Source organism: Lynx canadensis, chromosome B1 (genome assembly GCF_007474595.2).
Source record: "Lynx canadensis isolate LIC74 chromosome B1, mLynCan4.pri.v2, whole genome shotgun sequence".
Lineage (NCBI taxonomy): Eukaryota > Metazoa > Chordata > Mammalia > Carnivora > Felidae > Lynx > Lynx canadensis.
This window is the reverse complement of record NC_044306.2, coordinates 131,166,400-131,181,763: the sequence shown is the minus strand read 5'-3', so window position 1 is coordinate 131,181,763 and position 15,364 is coordinate 131,166,400. Positions and strand designations below refer to the sequence as shown.

The window sequence follows — 15,364 nt, the reverse complement described above, 5'->3', positions numbered from 1 at the left end:
GCCCCTCTCCCACCTGGACTCTGTCTCTCTCTCTCTCTCTCTCTCAAAAATAAATAACATTAAAAAAATTAAAAATTAACAAAATAAAATACCAGTTCTATAAATACTTATAAGTGAATAACTAAAAAAAAAAAAATCTCTTATTTTTGCTATTCTAACTTCCAAGAATTGGAGTCTTCCTTCAATTCAAAACGCAATTTATTTTTACAAGGTGCTATCTGTTTAAAAAAAAACACAATTTGCAAATGTATTTGGAGACTTTCATTTTTCATTTACACAAAGGACTTGATAATTAACTGCCCAATAAATCTTAAATTGGTTTTGAAAGTTGTAAGACTTTACTGTTAGAAAGGAAGCTCTTCTGCACCCTCTGCTGGTATGTAAGCACAACTGCAGGTTATTTGTTATAAAGTTGCTCCTTTACTTTTTAGTAAAGAAAATATAAGAAATCTGGTGATTTTAATTAGTAAACAAAACATTTTAAATGTCTAAAAGAAGCATGCATTTTGAATTGAGCAAATATAAACGGACCTTTCTGGTTAGTTTACTAGCCTCAAAAAAAAATAGTATAATCGCCTCAATTTATTATTAATGAGAAAAAGTCATAATGCCATATGCTTCCAGATCATCATGTAATTCAATTTTATTAGCCAACTATATAAAATAATATGTAGTGGTTTAATGTTTGCATTATGAAATACCAAAACATTAAAAAAGACTGAAAATCTGGAATGAATCAATTGTGTCTGACTTATCACTGACAACATTTAGATGAATTGTCCTATGGTAAAGAAATAATGAAAGTTTTTTAAGAGGAAAAAATAGCTCTCAATAACTAAACTAAAGACAATTTTAGCTGATGGGAAAGTAAATATCAATTTATAAATAGATACAGTTACGACCGACAGTCACATAAAGTATGAATTTCAGTGTTAAAAATGTAGGTTCAGGAAAATACCAGGCCTTTGTATCAGTGCCAGGATTCTTAGCACTACCATAGGTTTTACCTATTTAAATATTTTGTGCTAAAATATAAAATGTTTGAAGTGATTAGTGAAATACCCAGAATTAGTATTTGCATTTTGTCATATTGCGTCAAATTATTAGTTATTTGTTTTCAAATTATTTTCAGAAAAAACATTTTCTCAGGTGTTCATTCTGCTTCTTCCAGAGGCAACTTATTTTTAATTTTTGTGTGCCTTCCAAGTTACTTTTAGCATGTTCACATGCCTAAATGCTTCACATTATATAATCTTTTGATAGGCTATGTATTTTTATACTATGTTAATTTGAATTTTAAAGGTTTACTTATAAAAATAATTCACTAATTCATATTGTTAAAACTTCATCATATTACATATAACACTAATGTCCTCATTGATGACAGCCCTGAATACAAAGATCCTGTTCAAAGATGATCCCTGTTCACACTTTGAAATAGGTTATTGCAGATTTTTTCCTATGCATATACATATATGTAAATTTGTAGAATATTTATTACTTTAAAAATTTCATAATACATTTGTAATTTATAAAACATGTATTTCAGCTATTTGATTTTATTAATTAAATGCTTTGGAGATTGTTTTCTATGTCAGTTTATATCATTTACTTTACATGTTTAGCTCTTGTGCATTATACTGTACAATAGATAAGTAATATTTTTAAAACTCTCTTAATTGTTGCACATTTATATTTAATTAATATAAATCAGTAGTGAATATCCCTATACATATATATTTGTGCAGATGTGTGAGCATTATTCTAGGGTAAATGCTGACAAGTGAAATTACTTAACTTGGTATTTTGATACATAATTTTCTAACATTACTGTGACAATTTAGACTTCTTTGTAAGTGTCTATAAGTACCACTTGACTCACCCAAACTTGATATTATTTAGTTTTAAAATGTTAGTAGTAAGAAATAGTATCTTGCAGTTTTTTTCTGATTAATAATTACAGATTTGTGTTTCTTCTTATGAAATTCTGATTAATAATTACAGAACTATTTTTTTCTGATTTATAATTACAAATTTGTGTTTCTTCTTATGAAATTCCTGTTGTATTTCTTGCTACTTTGCTTCCTTTTTTTTCTATTTCTATTTGTGTTATAGGAGTTCTTTTTATATTCCCTAATTACTAATAGGTTTGAATATCTTTCATGTATTCATTGGTGATTTGTATTTCTTCTAGGAATTGCTTGCTCATATTCTTTACTTATTTTTCCTTTTGGATTGTCTTTTTTAAATTGATTTATAAGAATTCTTTATATATTCCAGATAATCCATTGCCTATTGCATATGGTTCAAAGTTTTTTATCTCATGCATTAAGGAAGTTTACAAATGGTTGACAGGCATGAGAATACAAAAGATCAGCCGTATCTCAGAGTATCAGTTAGTGCAGCAGATCCCCTGGGATCAGTCTGAAGTTAGTTTCCATTGGTACCACATATTTGATTAACTTTTCCCTCTGTCCATTTATTCTCCTTTCTTTACCTTCTGAGAGTCTTATAAATTATTTGAACAAGAGTCCTTTGCTCAGGGTCTGCTTCTAAGAAACCTTACTTAGAATGCTGTGAGGAATTTTTTTTCCAAAATATTTTAAAACCAATGCAAATTTCTCCATTGTGAGATATGATTATGAAAAATAATATAAATTTTAATTATTAACAAATATGTATATTTTTAGATGTGTGCTATCCTCTTTATTTTTTTTCAACATATGAAGTTTATTGTCAAATTGGTTTCCATACAACACCCAGTACTCATCCCTAAAGGTGCCCTCCTCAATACCCATCACCCACCCTCCCCTCCCTCCCACCCCCCATCAACCCTCAGTTTGTTCCCAGTTTTTAAGAGTCTCTTATGCTTTGGCTCTCTTCCACTCTAACCTCTTTTTTTTTTTTTTTCCTTCCCCTCCCCCATGGGTTTCTGTTAAGTTTCTCAGGATCCACATAAGAGTGAAACCATAAGGTATCTGTCTTTCTCTGTATGGCTTATTTCACTTAGCATCACACTCTCCAGTTCCATCCACGTTGCTACAAAGGGCCATATTTCGTTCTTTCTCATTGCCCTGTAGTACTCCATTGTGTATATAAACCACAATTTCTTTATCCATTCATCAGTTGATGGACATTTAGGCTCTTTCCATAAATTGGCTATTGTTGAGAGTGCTGCTATAAACATTGGGGTACAAGTGCCCCTATGCATCAGTACTCCTGTATCCCTTGGGTAAATTCCTAGCAGTGCTATTGCTGGGTCATAGGGTAGGTCTATTTTTAATTTTTTGAGGAACCTCCACACTGTTTTCCAGAGCGGCTGCACCAATTTGCATTCCCACCAACAGTGCAAGAGGGTTCCCGTTTCTCCACATCCTCGCCAGCATCTATAGTCTCCTGATTTGTTCATTTTGGCCACTCTGACTGGCGTGAGGTGATATCTGAGTGTGGTTTTGATTTGTATTTCCCTGATGAGGAAGTGACGTTGAGCATCTTTTCATGTGCCTGTTGGCCATCCAGATGTCTTCTTTAGAGAAGTGTCTATTCATGTTTTCTGCCCACTTCTTCACTGGGTTATTAGTTTTTCGGGTGTGGAGTTTGGTGAGCTCTTTATAGATTTTGGATACTAGCCCTTTGTCTGATATGTCATTTGCAAATATCTTTTCCCATTCCGTTGGTTGCCTTTTAGTTTTGTTGGTTGTTTCATGTGCTATCCTCTTTAAAGCTGTGTATTTGTTACATTGACATTGGCATTGCTCAACAAATTTATCAAATTCATCTTTTGGGAATCTTGTTTGGAGCCTAAGACACAGTCTTTGAATATTTATAATATTGTCAGTTATTTGATCCTTGAAGGCTGAATTATTTTTTGAAAATAAAAAAAAAACACTAAGACTGATAATTGAATTCAATATTAATAAAAATTGAACTAAACTTGTCAAGAAGGAGATCAGCATGGTCAATATTTTGGGTCAAAAGCATGACATAGTTGAATGGAATTATTTGTAAGAAACAAGTTAAAAAATGTAATAATGGTTACATCACTATTTATTCATATATATCAATACTAATTCTAAGTCCCATCTACATGTAGGTACTGCAGCTTCTATGGTCATTGTGTCCTGTTCGGAATTGACTCAGGAAATGACAGTATTAATCTATGAGTAGACAGAATTAAAACTTTGAGAGAGGTTTGGAAAGTTCTAAGTTGAATTAGAAAAAAGTTTGCTGTGAAACAACACAAGTATGGTTAATTATTCTTGATAAATAAGTTACAGTTATTAAACATTCATCACGTTAGACCCTATACTAAGTGTTTTTTTTTTTTTTTTTTTTTTTTTTTTTTTTTTTTTTTGGTGGTTACTTGATCTGATAAAAATTCTTCAAGACAGTTGCAACTGTTTATCCTCATGAAGAAACTTTAGGCTGTGGGAATTTAAGTAACTTTTAAGCCACTGCGAAGTCACACAACTCGTGTCATGACAAATTCAAGTCTAGACATGCTTGTGTCAGAGTCCACATTCTTAGCAGTTATACATTCATAGTGTGTAAATCCCAAAACATAAACTATAACATTTTAAAAATATAAATGTAGTCTTTTTACCTAAGCCTGGTCACATGTGGATATGGCTTTTGACTTCTTTCACTATTAAATTCTGTCTAATCTCTGGCCAGAATCCATTATTTTTGTATTTCTTTTTACCCTCCATTGTCTGTTCTGGTCACTAAAGGACTAAGATCATATAGGCCTGGGTCTCAAGATTACATGTCTTTATAAATGATGTATCACGACCCCTGTTCTTCCATCAATTCAGGCAAGGAACTCATCTGCTTCCCTAAATCCTGCTAGAATAATCTCTTTGAAATGTATTCTCCTTTACTATAGTAATAGTTCCTGTTATCATGCTAATTTGGCATCTCTCTCTTTTTCCTAGGAGATTATCTATACAGATCTTTTTTAAAATATTTATTTATTTTAATTCAAGTTAGTTAACGTATAGTGCAGTGTTGGTTTCAGGTGTAGAACCCAGTGATTCTTCGCTTACATATGATCTAATCAGGGGCCATCTATCTCTGTTTACATTTCATCTTTAGGGTCAAATCATTGTGAGTAGTGACCTTCACCTAAAGGTAGATATTTCTGATATAAGCAATGATTTGTTTGGATTATTTTTTTGTTTATTTTTTGAACAGAGCTTCATGTACTCAGTGTGGCTAAATTATATGCAAATTTAATGATTTGCGAATTAAACCTATCCAATCAATTATATTATTTCTGACTCTTTCTATCTTCTGACAGTCTCATTCTCTTCCCTGTGATTGATCACTTACTTGGCCCTGATCATTCAGTTTTTGAATTTATCTCATTTTGCCCTCACTGACTCTGTGGCTGAGGTGTCCCTGTTCATGTTGTGGTAGTGATTTATCTGTTAAAAATGCTTCCATTAGTTTCCCATTCATTTAAGGGAAAACAGTAAAACATTTTAGAAATTCATTTAAGAATAACTTCTACCATAAAGTAAAAAAATGTTGAGGTGTAAATTGCATGGCTTTGTAAAGAAAGAGTCTGGACTGGAGGGCTTTCCAGCTGAGCCCTGACCACCCAACAGGTGTGAGCCTCATTTAAATCTGTGAAAAAAAAAAAAATGACATAATTAGATAAGATTGTTTTAGAAACTTTTTCAAGCTATTATTTTATTTAATTTTAGTAAAAGTTGACCAATGCTCTTTGATATGTTTTCAGATAATTTATTTTCTGCCATCCATCACTTTCTTAATGTTGACAAATTCTTACTTAGAGAATACTTGATTTTTCTGAATTTTCATTCTTCCATTTCATCATGTATTGTAGATTTTCTTTTCAGCATGGTCACTTAGGCTGTATTGGGTTATTTTCTGAAATCTTTTCTGAGAAAGAATAGAGCTGGGACCAGATTTATTTCATCAACATTCCTCATGAACATTTCAAATATTGATCATTCTTTTTAAATTCCAATAATAATGTATACTTAGGGGAGGTTCATCATAAGGGATTGGAAACCTGATATCAATTTATGTATCTTCCCCCCAAAATATTTTTAGGTGATTTTTAAAATGGAGTGATTCAGCCAGATCTTGACAAGTAGCTCATTTTTATAATTCTCTTTATGTGGTGCTCCATCTTGTACCACTTGCATCAGAAAAGGAAGAAACTAGAAATTTACTCAGTAGCAGGCAGAGTGCCATTTCTTTCTGATGTTGCACCTTCTCATACTTCAAATAATTATTATCTGTGTTTCAGCTCATACTACTAGTAAGTGACAGAGCTTGGATTTGAAACCAATTTTCCTTTTTTTTTTACGTATTGCATGTGTGGGTAAGTATTTTTTCTTTAGTTTTATAAACCAAACATCACCAATCTGGGGAGAAAGACAAAGGATACTTAGGACTATCTAGTATGTGTGCCATCAGGTGACTCTTCATCTTTGACTTATAGTGAAAAAATATGGGAGGTATGCAAATTCTAGGCAAATATTTTAAAAATGATGGGAAAGAAAAAGGTGAAGAGGATTTTGTTCTGTTTTATTTGCACCGACAGACATGCCTATTTGTGTATATGGTAATGAGTTTCTAAGATGATTGCTTTAAAACCCTGCATGGTCTCTTTATGCCTTGAATCATGGAAGAAAGTGTGTGTGTGTGTGTGTACACTTTTTTTCAGTATGTCTTATTTCTTTAATGTTTTTTACTTTTACTCTGTTTTAAATAGGTAACATTAGCAATGCGTATATCCCCTTTAACTAGAATTTGTGTTTTTCTGAACCATGCCAAATAAGATTCATCTTTAACGTAATTCAGAATAGATCTACCATATGACGTTGCACTCTATTAAGGGTAATGATAGTGTTTGCTAAAGTTGTAGAGATCACTGAATAAAATACATTCTAGGAACTTTTTGTTAAATCCTGGTGTTAAAGAGCAAAGGATACCGTTTCTTTAGTTGAGGTCAAACTGAGTCTCACATCATGTCCAGTAGGCCTGTATATGCATCCAGTAGGTGGTATTGGGTATAGTAGTCTAATGTTTTGTTTGTATAGGTTTAATGATATTAGATGGCACTCTTATGTGACAAATTTGTTTTCCCAAATAAAATAATGTTGATCATAGTAAGGCCCCTGGAAGATGGGCAGGTCTAGTTCAACCTGTGTATTATTTTGGCATCTGTTACGACTTGAGGTGATATGTCTTCTGAACCAAGAAATAGAGGAGAATTGGGAAAATATGTTTATTTTATCTCATTTGAAAATTTATAAAAATACATGAAAATATATACAGGTTTTATTAAGAAAGGAGAATTGCTATAGTAAAATTATAAAAATAATATTAACATGTTGCAGTGTAACATTTGTCTTTCATTAATAGTTGTTATGATATATTGTTTTCTTCAACTTGTTCAGCATTGTGCTTCCATAAAACTTTTAGATGTTAGCAAATTAAAAAAAAAATTTTTTAACGTTTATTCATTTTTGAGAGACAGAGAGAGACAGAGCATGAACTGGGAAAGGGCAGTGAGAGAGGGAGACACAGAATTCGAAGCAGGCTCCAGACTCCAAGCTGTCAGCACAGAGCCTGACTTGGGGCTCGAACTCATGAACCACGAGATCATGACCTGAGCCTAAGTTGGACGCTCAACCGACTGAGCCACCGAGGCGCCCCTGATGTTAGCAAATTTTAGATTATGGAATGATTTTACAGTTGGAAAGCCTTTCAATTAACTTACGAATTTCTAAAAGTTGTAATTTAATAAAATTAACTTCAAAATTACAGCATTTGTTTATGGTAGTGGGGCAGAAAATATGTTTATTTATGTTTGAAATATTGATGTATTCAAGTTAAAACTTTGTCCCTGAAATCCATTTGCTCTATTGGTACTAATTGTGTATTACATTAGACACTGGGGTCTCAAAGCAAAGCATAGATGGCCTTTGTCACAAAGAAACTTAAGGTAAAATAGTAAAGCCAGGTAAACAGATGTTAACTTGTAAGGTAATACTGCAGGATACGTAAAGGAATAGTATTACATCCCAAATGGAAGAGGATGGGAAAAGGGTCAGGGATGGCCTCCTGGAAAAGACAGTGTCATAGAAATATTCCTAAATATTTCAAATCAGAGTTACAGGAGGGGCATCCCAAGCAGGAGGTCCTACATCTGCAATTGCCCAGAAGATGAACGTGAACAGAAAATGGCAAGTAGTAATCAGTCCAAATAGAGAATTAAATAGGAAGGGGATAATGAATCTGGCGATATAGAGAGCATCTGGACATTGAAGAGTCTCTCTGAAGAATATGGGTAATTCCAACCTATAGATATTTTATCTTTCTCTTTTTTAGCTGGAAAGCTCTCAGTAGGAAATCAAGACCTTCATTTAAAAGACTATCAGTTGGTTAAAAACTGAGAACAAACTGAGGGTTGATGGGGGGTGGGAGGGAGGGGAGGGTGGGTGATGGGTATTGAGGAGGGCACCTTTTGGGATGAGCACTGGGTGTTGTATGGAAACCAATTTGTCAATAAATTTCATAAAAAAAAATAAATAAAAGACTATCAGTTGACAAAGTGAAATCTAAAGGATTTTTATCTCCAGTAGATTTTATATCTACTTCATGTCATTCCATTCAATGTACAAATATCTCTTAGTATCTATGATGTTTTTACTTCAATTAGGTTAAGTGTCTTAGTAGCCTAAATGTATTATGTGTACCCAATAAAAGTCTTGTTTTCATTAAGCACTTAGAAAGACAGGAGTGATTACTGTAAATTTTTCTGAAATTTTTACTAGTTAAATCCTTTGAATACTTATTAAAGAGAGATTGAGTCACTATTTTTAAATGCTGACACAAAAGCAAGAAATAATAAAAAAGACCAATTAATATTTCAATATACATAAATACTGAAAAAATCCAATAGTAATGGTAAATATCTTGACATAAATGCATTGATAACCATAGATGCACCACCAGCTGCAAATCGTAATGGTTGATAATACTCTAATTATAGCAAAACTCTTCACTAAGCATTGAATGGAAATCTTGCATGTAAATGAAAAATCACAGCTGAGAATGATGTTAATTAAAGCATTACTAAGAGTGAAATCATGAAAAATTGTATTATTTTTTGTATCCACTTTGGAAATCGGATATTGGTTAAATTAGATTTAACCTGGGAGGAAAATTAGACTTGTGTATGTATGTATGTATGTATGTATGTATGTATGTATGTATGTATTCATTCATTCATTCATTCATTTTAGAGAGAGAGAGAGAGCAAGTTGGGGAGCAGGGCAGAGGAAGAAAGAGAGAGAATCTCAGGCTTTTGCTCAGTGCTGAGCCTAACGTGAGGCTCAATCCCACAACCTTGGATCATGATCTGAGCTGAAATCAAAAGTCAGCTGCTCAACTGACTGAGCCACCCAGGTCCCCCCAAATAAGATATTTCTAATTTGTGAGACTTTAAGACCTAAAATGTCTTTGTTTGTATTTTAAGCTTTCTTCTCCCAAAGATTTACAAGAATATGAAAATATTTTGGGAGTGTTTTACACATAGTTTTATTTAAATTCAAATTTAGTGAATTCATCATCTAATAAAAATCATCTAATACAAATCTGTTAGATTTTATATCACTTAGGACAAAATATTAAGTATTTTTGAATGCATATCTGAAAGAGAAAATATTTTTCATTTTATATACTTCTTCAGGGCCATGATCATTCTCATAATGTATCTGTTAAGAATAATAAAATGGAGGCTGGTCACTTTATGTAGTATTTGTTATTGTTCAGTTAGGTAGTTTTGGTTGCAAAAACCGAAATGAAACAATCTGATTAAAATTTGACAGAGGGGATGTATACATTACAGTTAAGGAATTATGTGAAATACAGAAACTAAAAACAGAAACCAAGTCACGGCGCATTATGAAAACCAGTGAAAAATAGCAGGCATCAGAATAGCCAGATTGACTCTACAACTAAGAATCTCTGAAATGGAAGCAGAGCTGGACCTTCAGCAGCACAAGTTTTGGCTCTTTACTGAAAGCAGTCTCTGTCATGCTGATTATGAGCTGATCCTGTGGTTATATAAGGATTAGTTTCTTGCTTTACTCTTTATTGGCTCAATGAGAGAAAGTTACCTTGCTGTTGTAAAATGACCATGGAAATATTATCTACTTCTACAGTTAGAAGCATTAAAAGAGATAATCTATGTCAGAAAAGTATTTGGGACATCACAGTTGATGAACTATATAGTTGCCACCTTCACTTTTTCTTCCTTCTTTTTCTTCATCATCAGCACGTTGATGTTAATATGGTTCATAAATTTTCTATGCTTCTGCTGCTGTCACTATGTATTTTCACTCGTGTCAACATTACCAGTTGAATTAATTTTCACTGGAGTCTTTTCTTCAATTTATAGTTGTGGTTTCCTCATAACCTTATTTTGTTTATAACTCTACACTGTATCCTTTCTCATTTAGTTTCCTCTATCAATGCCCTGATTACCTCTAAAAGTCCCAAAATCAAACTCCAAGGAGAAGAGTACTTCCTAATTGTTTTTTCTTTGAATGAAGATTCTAGTGTCAGATCATACCTTAGTCTGATCTGTGATTCTGTTAAGCTCAAGTGAATAACTTCTTAAGTCTTGTGATATATCTGTTTCTGGTCAAGAGAGGCAGTAGTGGGGCATATTACCCACAGGGCAATGATTATGGCTGTCACAAGACTACTGCATCTAAATATGTAGACATAAAAAGTTAGGATTAAACAATTTACCAAATTATAGAACCAGTGGGAGTAGTAAGGCTGGGTCTTAAATAGTGATCTTGTGTTTCTCAACCCAACAATCTTTTGAATAGACTAAATATTCTTGGTAATCTTGACATTTCTGAGCCATTATAAAATCATTGTGCAAATCACTGGATAATTTTGCTACTTATAAATTAAAAAAAAAATCCTCATCAGAATTTTGTTATCATTTTAGTATGAGCCAAGTTCTAGTCCATGTCCTGAAAAACAGTGTTTTGTTTTAAAATGTCTTATTTATAATTGATTTCTTTTGATGCGTTCTTTTTGTTTTACCTTTTTTAGGCTGCTAAGTTGGCTGTCACAGCTCAAGCCTTGGAGTCCCAATGGGGGACTCAGGATCAAGACGATCTACCCTGGTCTCCCGGTTGCCAATATTCAGAAGAAGTATTAGCAGAAGACATGATTCTCTTCCTTCTTCACCCTCCTCCAGTAATACAGTTGGTGTCCACAGTTCCTCTCCTTCCAGCACTAATTCAAGCTCAGGTAGTACAGGTAAACGCAGGAGCATATTCCGTACTCCTTCCATTAGTTTCCACCATAAGAAAGGAGGTGAACCTAAGCAAGACACTACCAACCAGAACCTTAGTATTTCAAATGGTGCTCAATCTGGTCATAGCAGTATACAAAAACTGAGTTTGGAAGAACATATTAAAACCAGGGGAAGACATTCTGTTGGTTTTAGTAGTTCACGAAATAAGAAAATAACGAGATCCTTGACAGAAGATTTTGAAAAGGAAAAGGAGCACTCAACTAATAAGAATGTCTTTATAAATTGCCTAAGTTCTGGCAAAAGTGAAGGGGATGATTCTGGATTCACAGAAGAACAAACTCGCCGTTCTGTTAAGCAGTCAACAAAGAAGCTACTCACTAAATCTTTTTCATCTCACTATAAATTTTCTAAGCCAGTTCCACAGAGCCAATCCATTTCATTGGTACAACAGTCTGGATTCTCATTGGAAATTACACAGTATCAGGAGAGAGAACCTGTATTAGTCAGAGCTTCTCCATCTTGTTCTGTGGATGTAACAGAACGGGCAGGAAGCTCTTTACAATCACCCCTGCTTTCTGCTGATCTTACAACAGCTCAGACACCTTCAGAGTTCTTAGCCTTGACTGAAGATTCTGTGTCTGAAGCAGATGCATTTCCTAAAAGTGGAAGCATGGCATCCCACTGTGAGAACTTTGGCCACAATGATTCTACCTCTCAGATCTCTCCCAATCCTGCTGCTGTTACAAAGACAACAATAGACCTTATGGGAACTGTTCCCTGTGCAATTATGTCTCCTGGGAAATACAGGTTAGAAGGCCGATGTAGCACTGAATCTAATTCCTTACTAGAAACCTCTGCTGCTAATCAGAAGGAAGTGTTATTGCAAATCACTGAACTACCTGTTATGAATGGGAACAAGTCAGAGACTCATCTATCAGGAGATATGCAAAGAGAAGAACATAAGGTAGTACAAAATGGTGAAACAATGTTGGCAACAAGCTCTCCGAGGAAACTTGGATTTTATGAGCAACATAAAGCAATAAGTGATCGTGTTAAAGGGATTCATCCTATTTCAGATTCAAGGATAATACCCTCTTCTGGTGATCATCATATTTTTAACAAAACATCGTATGGATACGAATCAAATCCTGCCAAAGGTATGCTGATTTTCTTTGTATAATAAATATGAATTATAATTTCATTCTAGTTTATTTAATCTTCTTATTTCATCCCATGAATAGAAACCACATTTCCTTATTTTTCATTCTCTAGTTTTTTTTTTCTGATTTATAATTTATTTTAAATCTTTTCTCTACTTGGTTTTAAATTTCATACTATGGTAACAATGTAATTCAGCAATACTCATTTTTCTTAGTTGTGTTGCCAAGATTCTGGCCCTCAGAAGAGAGGGGAAAGAAACTATTTTTATTTGTGATGTGGCTTTGTCTAAAAGGATTCTCTTTTTTAAAGTAAATGAGTCTTGGTATTTCTTAGTCAGTAAAATGAGTATATTCCAGCCAAAATCACCCTAAAAGAAATTTTCTATAATTTAAATTCTATTTCCTATTTTACCAAAACTGTCTTCATTAAGTAGGATCCACGTTACAGCACAAATAGTCTCTATGTCTAATTACAATAGACTTGCAGGCTTTAAAAGTACCGTCCTTGGAGCTTGGTTTTAAACTTGTGTCTGTCATTAACTACCTGTGTAACCTTGGGTACCTTCTCTTTGCTTTCTATAAAGGCGGGATGGGTGCTTGAATTACTCTAGTATGTCATTATGTTATTTAACAGAAAACTTTGTTACTTAGTATAAATTTCAGTTAAGAAAACTGTTGAATTCTTACCACGTACTGGGCTGTATTTGACGTACCACTGCTGCTGCCTTTGCTGCTTCTGCTACTACTACTGTTACTGTCAACTAGTTCTCCCAACGTTGAATGTTTATTGTGTCTCGTTTCCCATTTTGTGCTCTTTGGATACATTAATTCATTGAATTCTCAGATGATTGAAATCACTACTATTATAGTAACCCATTTTACAGTCAAGATATTTGGAACACAAATAGGCTAAGTAATGTGTCAAAAGTCACAAAGTTAGTACATAATTGTTTGGGATACAAACCTTATGAGATAGACATTTACACGTTCCATTTTACAAATGCAAAAACAGACCAAGGATCATATAGCTGTTAAGTAGCACAAGTTACAACTATCTCAGTTCAAAGCTCAGGCTCTTAGTGACTAGGCTTAGTGACATCATGACCCCAGCTCTTTCCAAACCGTTAAGGATAACACTAAAATATTATATACAACTTATAATAAGTTAAATTATAGAGTATCAAGCATCATAAGATTATATGATTAATCCAGCTAGTCCCTCCATGAATATAACAATTTTAAAGTTTTAAATGCATGAGTGAATTATTTAGCTGTATAATTGTATAACTTAATATTTTTCACATTTGATACATCATCAGTTTTATTCATCTGCCTACTTTTTTATGTTTTGATCTTGGTGACCTTGTCTGTACTTATAACTTTAGTTGTATCTGCTTATTTCTTTAATTATAATATAATGAGAAGAACAATGATGATGATATCGATGATGCTCACCCTTTTTGTACACTTAATATGTGCCAAAAAAATGTGTTGAGCATTTTGTATTCATTATTTCATTTAATCTTTCTTTAATTTACTTTTCACTTATTTAAAAAAAAATTAATTCCGGTCTAGTTAATACACAATGTTATATGAGATTCAAGGATACAATATAGTGATTCATAAATTCCATATCTTACTCAGTGCTCATCAAGATAAGTGTCATTTAATCTTAACTAAAAGTTTATATGGCAGCTATTAATAATTTAGGATTAAATTAAATAACTATGAAATCACATTGTTAGTAAATGGTGGATCTCAAATTGGAATCTAGGCAGTCTTTTTTTTAAAGAAATGGAATACAAAAAGGGTAGAAATGTACTTACCTTGATTATTTCTAATTCTTATTTAGAAACGATCATTTGCTTCAATGTCAAATTGAATACTATATATATTTATCTCTGTGGAAATATCTTGCTATTAATCTGTTCACGAAGATCCTAATCATGAGCCATTTACCACATTAAAGTAATTTCAATGAATTTGATAATATGTTGCCTGTTCTTGGGACATTAGCTATTTATTCAGGTTATCTACAACTTGTAAAATAGAGATGGATAGGCAAACAAGCTGGTAATGTGAATAAGGAAAAAATAATAGAATTCAGTTCTTCATTTTGTGGAGATATTCATGTGCCATTCAGAAGGATTTTATAATTTGGAAGTTTAACATTTGAAAACCGGTTATGTAGATGTATTTTATATAAGAAAGAGTTGCTATGTGCACTAAACTCCATAATACTGAATTTATTCTGTATTTGTTATGAAACATATCTAGGCTAGTATTTAATATATATCTGAATGTATGAGATATGTAGTCATATCAAAAATAATAATATAGGGATACCTGGATGGCTCATTCAGTTGAGCGTCCAACTTCAGCTCAGGTCATGATCTTGGGGCTGGTGAGTTCCAGCCCCGTATTGGGCTCTCTGCTGTTGGTGCAGAGCCCGCCTCAAATCCTGTCTCCCTTTCTCCTTTCTCTCTCTCTCTCTGTCTCTGTCTCTCAAAAATAAATAAACAGAAAAAAATAATGTAAAGTTGAGCACTCTGGCATTTTAATTTTTATTCATTAGCTTAAAAAGTTATTTAAAAAGAACTGTTATATTTGGCCTAATAGGTTCTTGCAACCACTTTTTCTTTTCCCTTTTTCATTTTTTTCATGTTCGTATTTATGTATGTATATATGTATGTATTTAGCAAAAGCAGGGTAGGGACAGAGAGAGAGGGAGAGAGAGAATCCTAAACAGGCTCTGCACTGATAGGGCAGAGCCCAAGGTGGGCTCATGAAACCATGACCTGAGCTGAAATCAAGAGTTGGATGCTTAACCTACTAAGCCACCCACGGGCTCCAATTGCAACCACTTTTCTACTTTGCATTT

At 33.3% G+C, this 15,364-nt stretch overlaps 1 protein-coding gene across 2 annotated transcripts in view; it reads left to right on the top strand.

Annotated features, from left to right (window-relative positions):
• The window catches only part of CCSER1 (coiled-coil serine rich protein 1), an 848,536-nt gene that overhangs the window by 131,543 nt on the left and 701,629 nt on the right, over positions 1-15,364 (top strand). For both annotated transcript variants that reach the window (XM_032592937.1, XM_030313430.1), the window contains exon 2: positions 11,116-12,480. In XM_032592937.1, the coding sequence (XP_032448828.1) occupies positions 11,157-12,480 (1,324 nt within the window). In that variant the 5' untranslated portion in view covers positions 11,116-11,156. The remainder of the gene's footprint in view (positions 1-11,115; positions 12,481-15,364) is intronic.